This window comes from Cyrtonyx montezumae, unplaced genomic scaffold, assembly GCF_038088225.1.
Source record: "Cyrtonyx montezumae isolate F1298 unplaced genomic scaffold, pur_monq_1.0 scaffold_9, whole genome shotgun sequence".
Classification (NCBI taxonomy): domain Eukaryota; kingdom Metazoa; phylum Chordata; class Aves; order Galliformes; family Odontophoridae; genus Cyrtonyx; species Cyrtonyx montezumae.
Genome location: NW_027072100.1, coordinates 11,483,054 through 11,503,625, shown reverse-complemented (window position 1 = coordinate 11,503,625; position 20,572 = coordinate 11,483,054). Strand labels below are relative to the sequence as shown.

The window sequence follows — 20,572 nt, the reverse complement described above, 5'->3', positions numbered from 1 at the left end:
AAAGACCAATCCTGTTTGATGATGTAGCATCTAAAAAAAAAAAAAGAAAAAAAAGAAATTAAATAAAGCCCCCAAATTAATGTTTCTTTTGTTACTGTTGTCATGCTCTGATAGCTTTGGAGGGGAGGGAGCAGCATCATCTGTCAACTTTGTTTATGGCATAGGGGCAGCAGGAGCTGGAAGACGTTTCCCTGCTGCGTTTTTAAATGCATGTGGGAGCCCTGCTCGGCGTGCTTGCACAGGAGCTGAGCTGAGTGCTGCGTAACTTCACGTTTCTCAGTGCACTTGGATTCATGAGTTAAGATGTGCTAACGTGTTGGAAGTGAAGCAAAGGTAATTCAACACGCACCATCTCTGTGTGCTTTAACGTGTTGGACTTGGTAGACGAAGAAGCTTTTGAGCATGTAAACTTCATCTAGCTTCATCTCAGAAGCTAGGCCCAGAAACCATCGCTGACAAAATCTTTGTACCACCATTCAGGGTCAAGAAACATCTAAAAAGGGGCTTCTTTCCTTCCTTTTTCACTCCTGGGGTTCTTGAGGAAGCTGTTTGGGCAGCCATTCTCTACTGTGCTCTTCCTCCTTCGCTGACTTCGGTACCATTTGTTTCTCAAGCATAAACAAGTGAAATTTCATGTGAGACCTAAGAATAAAATGGTTTGGGGAGGTGGAAAACTGTTGGTTGTGTTCCCTTATGAACACAACTGTGGAAGTAGCAATGCTTTGTTACTTTAAAGTGTTAATGCCTTCTTGTCTGCTCAGGATGGAAGGGACAAGGAGCTGAAGTACGGCTGCAGTGGGCAGCAGTGCACCAGGAGAGCAAAGCACGGAGGTCAGTGTGACAGAACAGGATGAGGGACCGACACAGAGCTGCTCTGAGGGCTGTGTGAGTTAATGGAAACCTCTGCAGGAAACAGCTGAGAGAACCTTTGCAGAAAAAAACAAAGTTGTAAATAATGAAAAGGTGATAATTCTTGGCTTTGAAGAATGTATTTGAGAAATTGTCCTCCAAAGGGAGGCTGAATTACCCAGTGTCTTCGAAGAGGCTGTGAATATCTTGATCTCTTCTAAAAATGTTATCAGAAGAGCTGAAATCCTCATTGGTTTCACAATCTACAGTATGAGCTTTCTTGAGAGCCGTGAAAAACAGCCTCAGAAAGTATTAAACCAAACAAAAACAGCCTTTGCAGGGCTGCATCGAAGCTTTGCACACAGATCTCTTGTGGGTGTGTCTGTGATGATGCTCCAGGCTGATGCTGCGTGCAGTTGGCCACCACTGTTGGCACAGCAGCTCTGAATGGAGCACAGTGCCCGTCCTCACGGCGTTCCCTGCTCACGCTGTGCTGCTTGGAGCTTCCCGTCACTGTCAGCAAAGTTGTTGGGGTGCTTTGCACTCAGGTTTGTAAAGAAGTCCCACAAAGAAAAGAGCTCCGTGCGCTGCTCAGTGCCTCACAGAGGCACAGAGAGAGCGACACGTGGGACCGAGCTGAGGATGTGCCCCTAACAGTGCAGTCTGTGAGAGACCCACACCTCCAGCCCTAAACACAACTGCTAAATTAACTTTGTATGTTTGCCAACTTCCACAAACAGTAATAATTGAGGTCTTTCCTAAGTTCTGCATGGCAGCCTGGCCAGTAGCTTTGCTTTTGCTGGACTAAAGATGACTGCTGAGGAGAATCCTTATTCCCTGTCCTTTAGCCAGACCTTTCTTTCATATGCTGTACAATGAGAAGTGAAGGTATTTTTTCTTGCAGAGTTCCTAAAAGGCCTTTCTGTGGAGGTGCTGCAAAAATAATCCATCCTTTATAAACCATCCCTTAGATGCTGCTGCTGTGAGTGCTTTCGTTCCATATTCATAGGAGGTGAATATTCTGGAGGGCACTGTGCATCTTAGGAAGTTAGGCATGGAGATTGGAGTTCATGAATAACGTTCTCATCCGGTGCCTTCACACAGCACCAGCTGTAGGCACGGTAGTAGAAACGAGTTCCTGTCCTGACTGTCCTTTTAAGGTACATTCACTGTTCATTTCTCCAAGAGGCAGCAGGGGCTGCTTCAGCAGTGCTCTCCTCATGGAGATGACTGCTGCCTCAGCCCTTGGGGCCCCCTTGCAAACAGAAACATCTCAGAGCCAAACTGTGCTGAGAAGTGAATGCGAAATGGTTTCTGCTCTTTTCCCATTTTTCCCACCTTAGAGCGCTGCTCTGTGTGAGCGATGCTGTTATTGTGCGCTGCGCTGTGAGTGCACCTCAACAGCAATTGTGTGTGCAGGATGGGCACCGGTTCTGGGTTCCTGTCGAGATGCTGTAGGGCCCACAGAGTAAGTTAATGCCACGTGTGTCGTGTTGAGAGGGATTGGTGTATCTGAACTACAGCTGTAGGACTGCAGTGGCTTGGTGATGGTATTCCGTGCTACCTTTCTTCTGCTGAATTGCTGTCAGTGGGATAACGTTGGAAACTCACTTTGCAAATTGCTGGACTTGCTTCTCACCAATAAACCATGAAGGGTTTCTGGTTGCACTTGTGAACTTGCTCTTCTTCTTATAACCTTGACTTGGTAGTCAGCATCTTTATGTGGCTTTATCTCACATCCTGTTTTCTATCTAAAGCCACTGAGGAAAAAGCACAACCAACGAGCAGTGTGTGTGGAATGGAACGGCGCACAGGAGCAGCCCTGTGGGTTGGGGCTCCTTCTCAGTTCTGTTTGCAGATGGGTCAGTGCCCGTTGCTCAAATCCTCGCGTGAGCCAAGTGAGACAGGACGGGTGGTGAGTGAATGTCAGTGTGCACATCTGCACAGGGGCTTTTTGTGTTGTCTTTATTATTATTAGTCAGAAACAAATACGAAAAAAGGTGACTGTGTAGGAGTGGGATTAGTTACGTGCCACACGTGGGTGTTACTCTTCTTTTTACAAGTCTGATTTACTGCTGAGGGAATGCTTTACATAAATCAGTGCGAGGGCATTTTAGAAAGAAAAGCGACTGCTGCACGAGTCCTGCCCCTCCTGGGGGGGTTCACTCGGTGAAGAGCTGAAGTGGGCGCAGTGCTGTGTCTGCAGTGCTGCTGTCAGCCATCAGAGGCAGTTGGGCACACAGAGGGGTTTGTGCTGGAGCAGCACACGTCCCCCAGCAGTGTGCACGCTGCCTCGAGTTGGGATGAGCTCCCGAGGGAAGAGGAGTTGTGTTTCTGCTGCTCAAACCTGCTGAACTGTTCTATTAATTGATTGACTTTTGGTTTGATTTTATATCCCTGGATAAATGGAGGCTGTTCTTTGAAATAACACAAGTGAGAGCTGCTCAGAAGCCTCTTCCATGAAACACTCTCACATGCACTTCCAAAGCAACATCTGCTTGTCGCTTGCTCCCCGTTCCTGGGGTTTCATCTCCTTTACAGAATTGCTTTCACATTTTTACTTTGGAGGGTAAAAGTTTGAGAACTGTCCTAAACTTCCACGGAGACGTTTTCCCCCCGTCCAGGCCCAAGGTTGTCCTCAAGCGTCTGCATGAATCCCTCAAGTCTATGAGTGTAGAAACAAGGCTGTGTTTCCCTGAAGCAGACTGGAACCTTGGATCTTTCTGCTATGCTCTGTCATTGAGAAAGGCCTTTTCCAGATGGCAATGCAAAAGATAAGAAAACAAACGAATTAAGGGAATTAATTGAAGCTGCGTATTACAAGTTGACATTACACATCTGGCATTTCTGTTTATGTTTCTCCATTGGTACACCTCATTCTCATTTAATAAGTTCCTAATTCTGTTGTCCAGCTTCGGAAGTGCCCACGAGGAGCTGCGGAGCGGCCTGCAGGGAAGGACTGTCCCCGCTTTCACTGTACTTCATTTTTTTTTTAATCATTTTTCTTTTTTCTTCAGCGGAGAAACTCCCAAGACCAGAAGGGCCTCCTGAACTCCCTCGTGTTTGAGTTGGCACAGCTCCCACGTGTAATTATCCACACACAGCTCCTTCTAGAAGGACTTCATTATGGCTGTACAAAGCCGGGAGCTGAGAGATGGCAGTGCTGCGTGTTTGGAGGGGGGTGGGAAGCGGCTGTGGTGCCCACTGAGCACTGGGCTGACCAGAGGGTGCCCCCAGCAACAGCACTGCCTGGCACTGCATCTGCTTAAGACCTCAAGATCTGCGTAATTTGATTTTTGGAAGGTCACCTTAATCAATGTGGCACAACGCAGAACCCGCTGCATAGGCCTACGGGGTGCTGGGGAACCAACACGGTGCTTCCAAAGGGCACAGCTCAGTGTGTTCAGCACTAAATCTGCTGCTGAAGAAGGAATGAGACCACGAGCAGAATCAGAAGTGGCAGTTTCGTGCCAGAAAGGAAGGAAATGGCCCAACCCCAACAGTTTTGCAATTAAGGAAGAGAACAACTTTGGCAAAAAGCCCATCCTATTTCAGCGATGAATGAGGGGAAAAATAGATGTAATATAAAACAAGAAGGGAAACTGACAGCAATCAACACAAAGTAAGAGTTATGAAGTGTAGAAAATTAATAAGGAAAGCAATAGGCAAAGGAAAAGCAAAATGTATGGGCTGGAGAGCTTGGGGGGGCACCGGGGAAATCTTGGCAGCAGATAAGGGCTGTTCCTGGATGCAGGTGGTGAGACTGCAGGTGACAAGCCAGGAGAACTGAAAGCTGATGTCATCCATTAGCAGTGCTTAATATTCAAAGAACGCTTTTAAATTCTAAAAACCTTCTGTCCATAGTTGTAAGGGAGGGGACTGAGGCCATCTCTGCCAAGGAGGGCAGCAAACAACGCGGGGTGAGCGAGTACGGAAGGGATGGGAAAGGAGATGAACACGGATGGAGGAGCATCACGTAAAGCCGCTTATTTCATCCTGTCCTTATTTTTCTCTTTCCTTCGGGATTGATGTGGGCTGAGCGTGCCCAGACAGCAACAAAGCGTGGTGCTCAGTGCTAACCACACAGTTCAGAAGTGGTCCTTCCAAGAGAACCGCAGTGAAACGGGGATGTGCACAGAAGAGCTCTGCTGGGATCCGATACAGTTCAGTGCTGCCAGATCTCTGGTGAAAACACACATCAATCACTACCTAGAAAATGGTAACATGATGTACACCTCCGTGCCCAGAACCACAGAGAACAGCAGCTCCACTGAGCAGTCCCAGCTCACTGACAGACAAGGCCGTGTTGTTTTAACTGTCCCCAGCAGTGATCGTACTTCTGTACGTCTCAGCTATGAGAGATGGGAATTTCGGATGCAATTTGGCTATCTGCATGTAGAGAGAGAAGCTGGGCCATCGGAACGGCTGCAAAGAGAGATTCAGAAGTTCCTGAATTACTACTGGAGTGTGAAGTGCCATGGAGGGAGAGAGAAGCTGGTTGGGTGAGTTTATCTGAGAATGTCACCGCTGCAGTGCTGCTGAGCTAAACCCTGGAGAAGTCTCCTCCACTAAGTGGAGTGGAACTGAATGCAGATCGTGGCTGCTGTGTATCAGAAGAACGGCTGCTGCGTGGGCCTGGAGCATGTGAACATGCTGACAACATTTATGGCATAATTGTATGCATTTAATAAGCATCTCATTTGAATTATTAATGTACAGTTCCCCCAAAAGTATTTTAATGCTATAAAACCCATAAATTATTTAAGTACAAGCTGCAAGTTTGTAAGAACAGCATTAAGAAGGTAGCTATTGCATAGATGGTTTAACAGAAATACCCTTTGTAAGATACATAGGCTTATTTGGAGGGGATTTAGCTACTGGGAAGAGGTCTTCCCCAGGTAAGTTACACACTTCTTGGCTGCAGCAGACAAGGGAATGTACTTTCTTGCTTTGTCCTTCTCACCAGCAGAGCTCTGGACATCCTGACGGCGCTGCTCACTCATCTCCTCAGCCCATCATTCACTGCAGGCAGATTTATAAACCAACTTCACATGACCAGGGCTGGCAGTGACAGTCTGACCAATACGACAGCTGGATTAACAGCCAATGCACTCAAAGAGGACAGAGTGAAAACACACAGCCTGAGAAGACCTGTGAGTGATCTTCTGCTCTGTTCACTGCCTGGGAGTGGGAGCTGTGATTGGCAATGCCAGAACAGCACAGCAAGGATGCAGCATCCGCAGCCACGTACTGCTGGGAGTTGGCACTGCTGTGCACAGCAGCCTCTTCCATTTACTGTATCTGTTCTTGCAACCAGAGCTGGGCATGGCAGGCTGTCAGGTGATGCTCTGGGGTTGCTGCTTTGCATCTCCACATGTACATACATGTGAAAACTGCAGAAACCATCTATAAACTGAGAGGTGTGATTAGCTGAGTCCTTAGTGAGAGCACTTGCTGACACCATATCTGGTGCTGACAGACACTGCAGATCCAATGTGCACAAACAGCATTAAGGACAATGGTGGAGGGAGCTTAACCTCAGAGACACTCAGCAGCTGACACCCCGGATGTTTGAATTACATCTGAACTAAGCCCTTGATTAAATCTTAGCAGTGCCAAGAGCTCAAAGCATCACGTGCAATCGATATTGCTCTTTTTCCCCTCACATTGCTGAAGTACTTATTGCAGTGTGCAGTGCATCCATGTCACTGCATTACATTGGTATGCGAAGACGAGGGGAGATGAGGCAATAAAGCCACTGGACAGACAGGACGTGGTCAGGCACTTCTTGGCTTTGTCCACTGTTCTTTGTTTTTTTGCATTTTTTAAGTGTTTCCAAGTCTAAGTAAAACTGGTTCCAGATGTGCTCACTTGGAGGTTACAAAAATCATGCTAGCACCAAGACAATCTGCGTTCTGTGCTGTACCTGAACAGAGAGCTAGTCCCACCTTAACAACTGCACTGCTATCAAGAGGAAGAGGGCCACAGGCAAAGGTTTTAGTTCTTCACTGCCATTAGCGCCCTCTTTCCCCACGTATTTCAGACTCAGGTAGTTAGGGAACTCCTCGGATGCAGCCGCGCACTGAACCAGGGGCGCCTGGTAGGACGTGGGCCGTTTGTCGGGGCGGTCGGGGCTGGATCCATCCGTGGGCCTCTCCCCGATGTACAGCAGGCGGCGCTCCTTGGGGTCGTGCTCCGTTCTGAAGAGCTCGTACTCCGTGTGGGGCAGCCTGATGCCCAAAGCCGAGCAGCCGTCGGTCGGCGTTATATCCTGCTCCACGCCGGCGCTCCAGGAGCTCGCCAGCCCACAGCTCCCCGGCTCAGAGGAGTTCAGCATCATCACTGTCACCTGGTCCATGGGCGTCACCCGTGCCTGTGTGACTTTGAAAGCCAGCTCCATGCCCCCTCTCACCTTGGAGGAGGGGACGCCCCGGGTGTAACGCCCAGAGGCGTAAATGGTGAAAGTGGGCTGCTTGCAGAGCGGGTCGGAGTAGTGGTAGTAGTAGCCCTGCCAGGTGTGGTTGCTGCCGTGGAAGATGAAGTAGCGAGTGAGGAAGAGCACTGCAGGGCGCACCTCACAGCGGGTGCTCACCCAGCTGCCGCTCAGCTGCACCGGCAGCTCGGCCTGGGCGGGCAGGATGGGAGGGTGGTGCTCATCAGCTCTGTAGATGGCCCCGCAGGCCGGGCAGGGGTGTGCGTGGTGCTGCAGGAGACAGAAAATACTCATGTCAACTCAAATGCAAAAACAAGAAAAAAGAAAAAAAAATCCTTTTCAGAGATTTTAAGAATCCCTCGCTCCCCACTCCCACACCAGCACGTCTGACTGCAGCAAACTCAACCAGAGCTCAGAGCGGGGCCCTGTACCTCTGCCACCCTTCATCAAACACCAGAGGGTTTGGGGCAGCCTGGAAGACCTCCTGGCACTCTGCATCACAACTGCTTTACTTCTCACGAAGCAGGGTTGGAATGTTGTGTCATTTTCCAGAACACGAGCTAATCTTTGCTGAACCGCTGTATACGGCGAGGTTAAATAACTCAGTAGTTAACTGCAGAGTGGGTAATTTACATGTGAGTTGATTGGAGCCTACTGTAATTTAGTCATTTTCAGCTTGTTTTACTGCTACTGTCACATTAATGAGTGCTGACAGTACACAGTACATTATGGCTAAATAATCCCAGAAGTTGGCAAACGTATCTGCTCTCCTCAGACAGGAAATTCTTTGATAATGAAAGGTAATTTGGGGAGAATGGGTTTCTTTAAAAGAGGTATAAATTCAAGGAAAAAAGAGTGATATTTTCATCAAGAGGGTTAAAAAATAATTCCTAGCATAGCTGCGCTGCTCTCACTGGCACAGGCAAAAGGATGCAAGTCCAGTGGCAAAGAGAGGAAAAAAAAAAGCCATGCCCCCATGAACTGATCACTACAGACACAAAGCCACCCCTCGGACTCCCTCAGCCCTCATCTGCAGTGTGAAGAATTCCCAATGTATGGCAGCTTCTGATGATCGCCAAGTGGTGACATCATGCGTGGGTGCACTGGGGAGCTGTGAGCTGATTAATTACAGTGCTGCACTCAGAGAGTGGATTTCAGTATCTTTAAGTTTAGGTTTAAATTAACTTTTAGAAGTGTTTATGTTTACCATCTGGTTTTGCTCATATATATGGGTTTGGCCCAAGATAACACAGTTTTAACCAATTTGGGAAGGTTGCTTTGGAGGAGGAGGGGAGTGCTGCTCTGTAGCTTTCTTTTTCCAGGCTCAGCTGCTGTCATTTGGGGCATGGGGAAATAATGCCCCCCACAATCCGCACCCAAAAGAATATATTTTTTTTTGTAAATTCAGTTCCATCTGGCAAAATGTGGAGAGGTTTCCCCCCCATCTCATTTCTCAGTCACTTCTGAATGGGTGAGCCATGATTCAGATGAAAATGTGCTTTCCTGGAGATAAAGCAACCTGCTATAACACATGAAGCAAAACAAGAAGCAAGCAGGGCTCCTGTTCAGCTCTATTTCTGTCACAGAGAACGCTTGGTTTCAATGTAATAGCATTTCTCAGAGCAACTTCCTCCTCTAATGGCATTACACGGAGCAGTACCAATTTAATGGCAGGCACTGGCTTCCTCGCTCTGAAACTGAAGGACATGGCAAAGAGAGCTACGGAGGCAAACAGCAGAGTGGGCAGCAACGTGCAGCCCGAAGCCTTCACTGCCTGTGGGGCAGGAAACCAGGAAACTGCATTTCCAAGGAGAACACGGAGCCAAAGAAAAGCCATTACCTGCAGCCCCACGCCAAGGCAGCCCTACTTCTTGAGCTTGCTGAGCGCCCACCCATCCCACTCCAGGAAGAGATGGAAGAGCCCATATCTCCTCCTGCGGTCAGTGGGGCTCTACGTGCAGGCAGTTGCTCTTTCAACAGCACAAAACTAAGGAGTGCTTCACAAAGCCCATGAGCTGGGCACCCTCACTTACCACGGCGCTCTGCAGCGGGCGCTGGTATCCCGTTGGGCGGTAGTGCAGCCTCTCCAGCCAGTCCGTGTGGATGTCCCCCAGGTACAGCTCTTCCACCAGGCTGCTGCCGCTCTGCTGCGGCCCTGGCAGGGGCTGCTGGTGCCTCTCCACCCGCACCAGGCTCAGCTCGTGCATGGCGAAGCCCAGGGCCGCCGTGCAGTCACGCTCGGTCTTTGCACTCAGCAGTTCGTAGAGGGCTCCGGGGGCCCAGGCCCGGCCCGGCGGCAGGAACCCGCTGCAGCCCTCAGCCGAGCTTTGGTTGATCCGGGAAGCCACCCACAGCATGGACTGCTGGCTGTGGAAGACGATGCCGACCTTGTGCAGGTGGTAGTCGGCCTCGGTGGCCCCGCGGGTGATCCACGACGCCTGGCGCAGCCGCAGCTTGCCCTTGATGACCAGCGAGTAGGACGGCTCACGGCACGCCGGGTCCCAGTAGTAGAACTGGAGGGCCTTGAAGAGGCGGTTGGCGTAGAAAAGGTAGGAACGGGTGAGGAACTCCGGCCCCGGCCGCACCTCGCACCTGGGGACGGAGCAGCGCTGAGCACCGGGAACGGCAACGGGAGATGAAGTGCGGGGCAGAACGGGCGGGCGGTGCCGGACACTGAGTGTACCCACGGGGGCAAAGGATGGAGGGGCTCCGCAGCCCAAGGAGGAGGGAGGCTGGGGATGCGGGAGCGCCGGGGTGAGGGGGGGTCGGGGCACCTTACCCGGTGGAGACCCAGTGTCCCTCCAGGCGGGGCGGGAGCCGTGCCGCGATCCTCGCGCCGTCCTGCAGGTGGCGGAGCTGCTGCCGGCACCGCGGCTCCCAGCGCAGCGAGCGCTCCGCGGCCGCGCACACTGCGCGGTGGGGAGAGAACGTGGAGAGACGGTCAGCACACGCGCACACACACACACACACACACACACACACACACACACACACACTCACACACACACTCACACACACACACACACACGCGCGCGCCCGCCGCTGCCGCCCGCCGTAAGGACAGTGCTTCTGTCACTTACCTCATCTCCCATAACAACGGATGCTGTTGGCTATGGGAACGTGTGAGCACTCGCTGTAATCCTGAAGACCTCTGCCATAAATGTATATTCCTATGCATTACTCGCTCTCGGGCAAAGTGCTGCTGCCCTCCCGGTGGGTTCTGCCCCCGGAGGAAGGTGGGATTTGCCTCTTTGCAGCAATCTGAAACCCGGGCCTGGCGAAGCTCCCACGTGGCCAGCACTGCTCCTGCCCCACACGTGCCCACAGCTTAAGACTCTGTCTGATGCACAAATGCAGAATCACCTCTGTACAGAGCGAAGGTTTCACGCATCGCAGGAACTGCACCGTCCGAATGAGTGCGGATGTTACAGCACACAGACCCTGCCAGCACTGAACACCACGGCCCAGCGCAGCAGGGGAGCAGTAAGAGCAGCAGCCGACTTCCCCAAAGGCACTGAGAGCACTGCGGATGCTGTGTTAGCTCACCATGCTCTGGAGAGCAGGGAAAAGCTGGAAGGACGGGGTATGGGTGCGGAGGGCTCTTTCTGGAGCAGACTCACAATTGTTCTGTTTTGATCACTTGAAAGGGCCCAACGGGGCGAGCAGGGATAGCCTGCTCCTTCTCAACTGCTTGCACTGCATTGTGCTTCCTAAGAAGCAGTTTGTGTGAGCCCTCACACGAAAACGAGATGACCCGAGTGACAAAGCCCTGGCAGTGGTGAAGATGGCAGCCTGGTACCTCCATGGGAACCCGTCAGGTGGCACTGCCTGGTTCTGCACAGCTCTGCTCCGAGCCCCACGGCCACTGCTCTCAGCTGCAGAACACACCAAGCTCGAGCCAGGCCTGGTGACAGGCAAAGCTCATAGGTTCATAGGTTCATAAGGTTGGAAAGGACCTACAAGATCATCTAGTCCGACCATCCTCCTATCACTATCCCTACCCAACTACTAAATCAAATCCCTAGCTTTGGGAGATCTTTCACTTCAAGGACACAGACTGAATTACGCTTAAAATACATATGAAATACTTATCTTAGAGAAAACTGTAAACTACACAAATTTAGACTGGAGGTGAAAGACCATACAAGGCCACATCTGCTCTTGCTTACAACCACAGAAGGGCTGTGGAGGTGCTGATGCAGTGTACAGTTATACTGAAATAACAGCAGTGAATGCAGCCCCGTGCTGAACCTGCTGACTGCTGCGTGTGCTCACTGTGAGGCAGAGCTGCTGCTGCTGGCAGACACTGGGAGTCTGCGCTACTCGAGAGCACAGGCACTGTGGCAACATGATCACAAGACTTCGATGCGTTCAATAGGAGACGGAATTTTTATAATCAGGATCAAACTCCATGGGGAAAAAATAAAAATAAAAAAAAGAGAGAAAAAAGTAAAAATAAAAAAAAACCTCCAGAATGTAAATATTTGACATGATGGGAATTCCTAGGGATTTTATCTTACTTAACTGTATACAACACTCCAAGCTGAATGCATCCTCAAACCAAAAGCTGCAGGCCTGTATCCAAATTTTGTGGCTGTTTGTCTCTCTCAAATACTCCAGCCCAGCCCCACCAGATCCAAACGGTGTTTCAACGTGGAAACATTCAGTTCCAGACCTAAAATCTGTAATTAGGGCACATTTTGATTCCAAGAGCAGCATAAAGTGGCTGTCACTCATGTGTCACTCTGTAACTCAGGCCCCAGGGACGCACGTCACAGCAGCTCCTCTGTCCATCTTAAGAAAGACACAAGCTGACTGCTTTATAAGGTTCTTGGGCAGGGGGGGAAGAACTAATGACAATACATCTTCGAGACAAAAATACTCATTCATAGGAAAATCTAAAAGAAAAAATCCCCAACTGTGATCTCTTCCACTCTCTCGTTATCCTGTCTGTCTGTATTGATTAACCACAAGCGTTTCCAGAGGGCTCCTCAGTGCAGCAGCTAGACAAAACAGGATCTCTTTCCAGCTTTCTGGTGCGTGCTGCATCCAGAGCACTGCCCCAAGGTCTCCAGGCAAGAGGGCTGCACAAGTACTCAGGCAGTTAGGTACGCCAGGCTGATCCCTGGAATCAGCAGAAACTGGACCAAGTCTTGAGACAACTGCAGTAGCAAATACTCATCAGCTATTCCATACACTCATTTGTATAAGCAACTTTTAGAAAAATCAGACCCTCGGCATCAAATGATAGAAAGGCAGAACTGGAAATTCCTACGCAAAGTAAATTCTTGGTAAAATTAGGACGAAAAATTCCTAGACAATGGCCAAGCCTGAAATGAGAACCTGCCACAGGAGCTGTGCTACAGAAGTACTCTGTGCTGCAGATTCAGATCCATTTCTCCATTCTGAAGGAAAAAAAAAATCTGTCCAGGAGGGAAATACTGCAATATGCCCTGTTGGAAACAAACCTTGTTTGTGCTCCTCCATGCAGATTGACTTTGGAAAAAAGCAAAGTTGAGTCACACATCTGTTCCTTTATAAATGGAGGAGAAAATGCATACCTTAGAGTTTGCACCAAATTAGTTACTGAAGATGAACTCTTCTCCAGAGCTAGATTGCTTAATCTGTTATGTTATTGCCTCCTATGGCCAGAATTTATTATTTCCATTTATAAGTCTAATGTTTCAGTTAGTCACCCATTCTCAGGGATAAGATCAGTGCCTGAAGTCATGGAGCATTACACATTTCTTCATTTAGAGATGACCTAAAACCTTTGATATTTTCTGAGGAATGTTCAGACTGAAATGAAATGGATGATAAGAAACTTATCAATATATTCTGCTTAAGTAAATTCTATTATCCACACAGACTTCGTTAACAGAGCAAAACAATGTTTCCTTAGCATTTTTCTCTCCTGAGAGCATGCAGAATGGATTTTGGGTTAGCCACCAAAGGAATAAGCATTCTTTCAAAAGCAAAGATGTCTGTATTGAGCAAATCAATTTCTTTTGCATCTGTGTGGAGATTAAGGCAGTGGTGCTTTTTATTCACTCAGAGTAAGGCACTCCCAAGAGAACAACTCTGTGGGAAGAGATATATTTTATTTTATGATAGTATAAATTTATACAACTTAAATATAAGCCACTGGGGGTGGAATACTGTATCTCTGCACAACTTTGCATTCTGCTTACCTTCAAATTGAATCCAGTTCTGGACAGGACTTAAGCACATGCTTAAGCCTAATTGGTTTCAGTGAAACTTAAGCATGAGCTCCAAATTAAGGCAGTTCATGAACATTTTTCCTGATTAGTAATGCCTCCCTGAATTAAAGCCAGAATGTGGTCAAGTGGTTGAGGGATGATGCCAGTGCTTTCACTGGAGTTCTGTTCGGCTTCTGGAAAAGTATTTCTATTATTCATCCCCTATTTTTTGGTACAAGGGGCACATATAGAGCGGTTTCTCTAGTCTGTGCTACTCACAGAATGCTTCAAATTCACTAGATGTTTCTTCATGTTCTTTGAAGAGTGGTACAGTAAGCGTGTTAGAGATGTTAGCTATCACTGCAGAGCATCCCCTTGTGCAGAACACAGCATAACCACAAATGACATTCTGCAGATCCTAAAATCCACTCAAAAGCCCCAAGCAGCTCAGGATTTTAGAGAAGAACTTTTCGAGACATAAGTTCACCGCATAACTTTAAGCATAGTGGAAAACAAGTTCAGACACCATGTTGTATGGCTTCAGCCTAACTGTCTTCTGTGGCTGTGATCGTTGTCTGATTTGTCTCACGTCCACAATTAAAATAGTGGAGCACTTGTGGTGAGCTGCTGAGAGGTTTTTAAGGCACTAGAGAAGTAAATATTTTGCTCTTGGAATCATGGAACCATTTATTTCTCCTGTAAGTGTCACGTCCAGGGATAGATGACAAGACAGATGGAATTTGTAGGAGGGAAACAGAGGAGGGAGAAGATATTCTCTCCTGAATGTCAAAGATCTTCTTCAGTATAAACTACATTTAAATAAAAAGGCTCTTAAAACTGCTCTCTCTGGCTGTTTATGCTGAAGAAAAAAACCAGACCTGACACTGTAAATAGGATTGCAGGACTCGATCCCACTTTCATTGGAGTCATAAATAGGAAAGATCCCATGACTGCAACAACACAGCATCAGGACCTTACTCGGAAAGTGCCCTTCCCATAAAGCAGAGCGAATTCTCCACTGACGGAGGGAATACAGAGGAGAAATGGGATCCGGTGTGTTCTCTCCCAGATGGAGCCAACAAAGCAAGGCACACCACAGCTGGCATAGAGGACTATGGCAGCATGAGAAATCAAAGCTCTGGTGGCAGTTGTGAGTACACATTCCCAAGAGATCTCCCACAGTTAACGCTGATCACGATGCCACGCTTTTCAGTTACAGCAGAGCCCTTCCTGCTCACCGTCCTGACAGATGCCCTGCTGCCCCACACCACTTCTCACTCCTTCCTCCTGCTGAGATGGCATCGGGCAGCCTCAGGAAGAGGAGACTCATGCTACTCCTCACCTGCACCAGCCAGTGTCAAAAGACTTACTCAAAAATAGCAGAGCAGCACCACATGGCCCCTGTGGGCAGCAGCAGCCTGAATGCATCCAGGAGCCTGCATGCTGCCAGCTCTGTGCCAGCCCACACCACGGGAACTGACAGCAAGAGCACAAGGGTTAATGAGCAGAGGTACAAACTAATGGGATAACTGCTATATGCCTTCTTTTTTTGGTAAGTCACAGAAAAAGCAAATGGATTCAGGCAGCATGAACACGCTGTGACCCTGAGCAGTACTGCCACAGGTGTCTGGCACAGAGAAATGTAGAGGAAAACGCTTGATTTTTTTCTTCCTTGAACAACGAGAACTTCAGTTTGGTTTTGGTGATATGCTTGAGATCACAGTGAGACACCTGGACAGTGAGAGATGGGTGAGAGCAGATGGAGAAACAAAAGCAAACCAGCTCAGCCCCATGCTGAACAATACCCCAGGGGTGAAACCATGACACAGTTAAATTCTAACCAGAATTCATGTTCTAACCAAATGGGAAATAGGACATCTATCTTCCTTAAGTTAGATGAGCTGGAAACGCATTAGAGAATACAGTGCATGCTTTTGAAATTAATGGCACGTCATCATTTTGAATCCACGGTGCAACCATGAAGCTTTGGCAATGCCCTGGAACCTCTGCACAGACACTTTAGCAGCAGCTATTGTGGACATGTTTAATAGTGATGGCTAAGCATATTTTCTCCCAGAGTGCTTTGAAGAGTGGAACTGGCAATCAGGCAATGGCTTGGCTATAAAATGCCAACCTCATTTTAAACATCTAAATCACTCACATGGACCATAAGCACAGAGAGGACCACCCACCATATAATATTAACATAAATATAGCATTTCCCCCAAGCAAAATGAGCAACTGGAACTGGCGGGAGCTGAGAGCAGAACAACAGAAGACGATTAAGGGGTGGGAGAGATAGAGTTACGAAGCAAGAATTAAAAGAGCAGAGCACATGCAGCCTGGCTGAGTGACAACTGGGGAGAGAGATGGACATGATAACAGCCTATAAATATTCACAAAGCATAAACACCAAGGAAGGGAAGGAATTCCTTACAACAAATAAAGAGGTTCTGTTGGGAGTGAATGAAGAGAGAAAAAAAAAACGTGCCTTGTGTATCAGTGTGAACTTTTTGGGGCACAATCTAGTAGGCAGCACAAGTCCACTTGCTTGGCAGGATTTTGAGGGATTGAACAAAGCTTTAGTACAGCAGGGAATAACCCGCTGCTGGCAGAGAGCTGCGGGGTGCTGAGAGCGGCCTTTCAGTCTCCCACTGCCATGGAGTGCTCCCAGTCCCCAGCTCCCACGGGAGACAGCTGCTCTCCTGTGTAAGCTCATTGTTCACCCTCCTCCTCCTCAAGATCGCCTCCGTGGGTTCAGAAGTTCATGCCAGAGGTACCAAAGCATCTAGGCACAACAACAGCAGTAGGTTCTAACTGGTGGACACAGCTGGGAATCCCAGCATGTCCCTGCAACTCACTGTTGGAAACCTAAATCCAGGAAATTAGATTATAAACCCTCTAAAGCAAGAGCGATCCTTTTGTTCTCTCCTTATTTAGCACCTAACACAATAGGAGCCTTGGCACTGCTGCAAGGATACTGTTTATAGTAATAAAAGCAGGATCTGATGGGATCTAATAGTCCGAGGCCACTTGGCCCACGCAAAACCAAGAATGAGAAGGGCATTCAAAAGCACTCATGGCAGAAAGCATCCTCAGAAAAAAAACCCCGTGCACAAAGGTGGGGTGCAGATGCACATCCCACACCAGAAACACACTCACGTTTATCTCAGAGTCACAAGTGACCACAGAAAAAAAGTTACTTGTTCAGCTGAAGCGAAGTTACTTCTAACATGTGTTTTGGGGTCTGGGTGTGGTTTCTACATAGCCTGAAATTTCAGTCTTCTGTTTTGCCTGTCAACATCAGCCAAGTTTTGATGTGTTCCAGGTCCCCCAAACACAGCCGACAGATGCTGAAATCAAAGTTGACATTCAGCCTACACACTGCATAATCTAATAACAGGACTTGTGCTACTCCAAATTAACAAAACTTCGCTTATTTTTTACAGCAAAACTAACTAGGAAAGCTGAGCTGTTCTCTGAAAAGCTTTAAAAAGTGTCATTGTGATTTTGTACTAACACTTAAAAGCCATAACCTGCCAATGTCCAGCACCTGTGGCTTCAGTAAGAGCACGACCCAGGGAAGTGCTTTCACTCAGTGGGGAGCTGGGTGTATCTTCTGATCCCAGAGTACCGGGGCAAGAAGCAATCTGATGTGGACAAGACCAGAATGGCACATGTTTGACAGTGCTTCACATCAGTGCAGAAGAAACCACGGGGAAGTTTTTCAGTGGTTGATCAAATGGTTGCACTCAAGTTTAAAGCTTTAATTTACAGGCTAGACTCAAGCAAATTTCTTGGAGCAGTCGGTGGTGACGTTTCCCCTGTTGATTTATGTACCAGCACACCAACTGTAAGTGGAGAGACATTACTGCACTGATGCACGTGTCTCTCCAGCAGGGCCGTGGGAGCTGAGCTTCACTGCAGCATTCCCAGGTTCGGATCAACTCAAACCATGATGATTTACAAAGCTATTTGATGAAAATGAGAAAGCATCAGCACAAAAGACCTTATCACACTATCACAGCACTAAAACCAATGATGATTTGAACCCTTTTATCACTTATCAATCTGGAGGTTTGGCATTTCAAACAGATTTTTTTTCCCAGTACACAGAAATAGAACTTTCCCAATTTTGCACTTTACAGTATGAGACCTTCTAACACTCTAAAGGGAACTAAAAGACACTGCAGATTCCTGACCCCTCAGGTGTCACACAGTTTAAACAGCGTAGAGAGGGAGCTGTCACATGAATCATATTTCCAGTTCCTGGAAGCAATCAGCCTACAGAAAAAGGGCTACACTTCAGAATTCCCACTTTCTCACCATCACTTTCTTGTTAATATTGTCTCTGAGATGCACTGCCTTGAAACAATGAAGTTAGGAATTCCTGTTTTCATGGCTTTATCCTCCTCAGCAAACAGGTAAGAAAACCAAAGGAACTGACTGAGAGTGTTGTGTAGGTACTTCCTAATTTTGAGGTTGATTGTAGCAGTGATTGCATCTCATCCATGAAAGCACTGTTTTCACAGATGACACATGCAACGCTGTGGGGAAACACAGGATCCCATTGAAAGCAAAATCTCTTTCCAAACTCAGTTCTGCCAGATGCAGCCTCCCCTAGCTCTGGGTTCCAGCTTTGGTTTTCTTCATAGCAATTTCTGGCTTTTGAAAATCTCCTTACTCAACAATTTGTGCTTGTGGGGAAAATATAGAAACCACACGCTATTTTTTTCACTTGTGCTTTTTTCACATCTCAGCCTTGTTTTTATCTATATCCACATACTTTGAACATGGCTAAGCTATAATTATGGAAGAACAAATAGAGTCAAATCGCACGACCCAGCATAATACATTAGTTGTTGATTTCTTGGCCAGCTTGAGAAATGGAGAAGAAAAAAAATTGCCAACTTGGAAAGATTAAATTAGTAAAGTAAATATTGCCCAAATAAATATTTGAACTAAAGACAATGATGTTAATTTAATAGCAGATATATACTTGTATAATACAAAAGCACACATCTATATTTAATTCAGTGCTACCACTTAGAGGATTCTTTTCCTGTCCTCACAACTCAATGCAACTGCTGATGTTACCTTACCCCAACACAGGCATTTTCAAACTTAAAAATAAACTCTGAAAGTGTTAAAACCTAGCAGGAGAAGCTGCACATGAAAAATACTGGTGTCGTGTTATTGGAATGTGAAGACTTTAATGAAAGCTTAGGTAAAAACTTTGCAAGTCTCTCCGGACATTTCTAAGTGATTCTTTGCTGGAAGTAACTCCAGAATCAGGTCCAGTTACCGAACTAAAGTATTTTTTCAACTAATTATGCACTGCTGTCATCCTGATGTTCAGTTTCATGCAAACTTCTCAATGCCAGTCTCACTCACGCTGAAATCCCTGGCAAACTTTGCTTTGGTTTTAATGAGCTCTGGATCCAACTTAGCTATTTAAACACAAGTTTTAGGGTCCAACTTCTGTTCTTAGTGAAATCAGAGGAAATTCTGTCGCTGACATTTGATGGAAAAGCACTGGATTTTAATTTGATTGGACTAAGATTGTAGGGCGATCTAAGAAGGCAGTATTCTATTTAGGCTTCAGTGAGTAATCTGACATAATGCAGTACAGCAGATCTCTGAGCAGAACAACTGGAGGTAATGAAATCTCTAGAGAGGCAGAATATGTATTTCTCAACCTGTGGAGTCTTATACCTGGGGAACCATGCAGGACAAAGATCCCAGATAAGGGAACAGACAAGTAACCCTATGTTACCATACAGTACCACGCTTAGAGACTTTCTGCAGTCTGTTCTGTTACTCTCAGTGCAGATAATTTCCAACAGCTGTCACTACACTATTCCTCTGCAGCGGTCACTAAACAGACCCTAGAGTTTCACAGGCAGTCAGCATGACACTCTGCTGCCCAGAGACTCAGATGAGCAAACCAAGTGACGGAAAAGGACAGAAAGAAAGGAAGCCAGCTTCCGCACAGGGGGCACGGGGGCACGCTCCCCCTTCCTTTCACCTGTTCAGCAGCGTGCAGTACCATCCAAGATTCTCCCAGCCATTTCCCAGGGCAACCTCCGGGTGAGGATGAGGAAGCCTTCCCCAGGCTCTGCCCTTCGTCACCGCCAGAAATCATTTTGCCTTTTTCACTGCTCACTTGCCTTTGTTCTCCCACACGGTCTCTCCAGCTTCTTCACTTCTGAAACCGCTCCAAGAACCGTGGGGCTGAGCGAAGCCCTTCTGAAAAGCAGAGGAGCAGCCCGCTCCGCTCCGAGGGTCCCACACAGACCGCTTCCGCAGCGCTCCCTTAACCGGGCAGGTGCCGGAGATCTGAAACCCACCGGCCCGGATCCATCCCCCGGGGCGCAGCGGGGCGGGGAGCGGGGCAGCTCCGGGCGGACCCCGCGCTGCAGCCCGTCCCGCCTCGCGGTTCCCGCGCCGGCGGGCAGCTCCCCACCGCCCTCCCGTCTCCCACCCTCACGCCGCTGTGGGGGATGCCACGTACCTACGAGCAGCCCGGCGAGCCACCAGCACCGGAGCATGGTGGACGATGCTCTGCTTCCTCGCCGGGAGGAGCGCGACCGCCGCCGGTGCCCGCGGAGCTCAGCGGGGCACAGCGCGCGGCGGTGCGGCCATGGGACGTTCCGGCGACCGCGGCTGCAGTGCGGGGCCGGGGCTCGGGAGCAGGCGTCTGAAGCTTTCGAAGGGGGGGGATAAAAAAAAAATATATATATATATATAAATAAAATGAACTTAAAAAAAAATAAAGCAACCTATCCCGCCTACGCTGCGAAGCTGCGCGTCCCCCCCGACTGCTGATAGCTTTAATGGAGCTTGGCAGCCACAGGTTCAAGTTGCCAGAGGAGGTGGAGACTCCGCCGCCCGCGCCCCACACGCGGCCGCGCATCGCACGCGCGGGGGAGCGCTGCTCCGCGATCCCCCCTCCCCCCCCCCCCGGCCGCCCCTCAGCCCCCCGCGGCCGTCGCTCCCACCTGAGGGCCGCTCTGCTCAGCGCGGCGATCCGGGGCTCGTCCCGCATCCCCTCGGGGCCGTCTGACCTCACTTCTCTTCTCCCGAGGTC

General features: G+C 48.5%; 1 protein-coding gene across 1 annotated transcript in view; it reads right to left on the bottom strand.

Moving 5' to 3' along the window:
- APCDD1L (APC down-regulated 1 like) overlaps positions 1 to 20,063 on the bottom strand; it is a 215,939-nt gene extending 195,876 nt beyond the window's left edge. Inside the window, exons 1-4 of the mRNA XM_065754441.1 lie at positions 19,997 to 20,063; positions 10,062 to 10,191; positions 9,316 to 9,874; positions 6,652 to 7,552 (exon numbers count right to left, since the gene is read on the bottom strand). Coding sequence (XP_065610513.1) covers positions 6,788 to 7,552; positions 9,316 to 9,874; positions 10,062 to 10,191; positions 19,997 to 20,033 — 1,491 coding nt within the window. The 5' untranslated portion in view covers positions 20,034 to 20,063 and the 3' untranslated portion in view covers positions 6,652 to 6,787. The remainder of the gene's footprint in view (positions 1 to 6,651; positions 7,553 to 9,315; positions 9,875 to 10,061; positions 10,192 to 19,996) is intronic.
- Between the last annotated feature and the right edge of the window lie 509 nt (positions 20,064 to 20,572).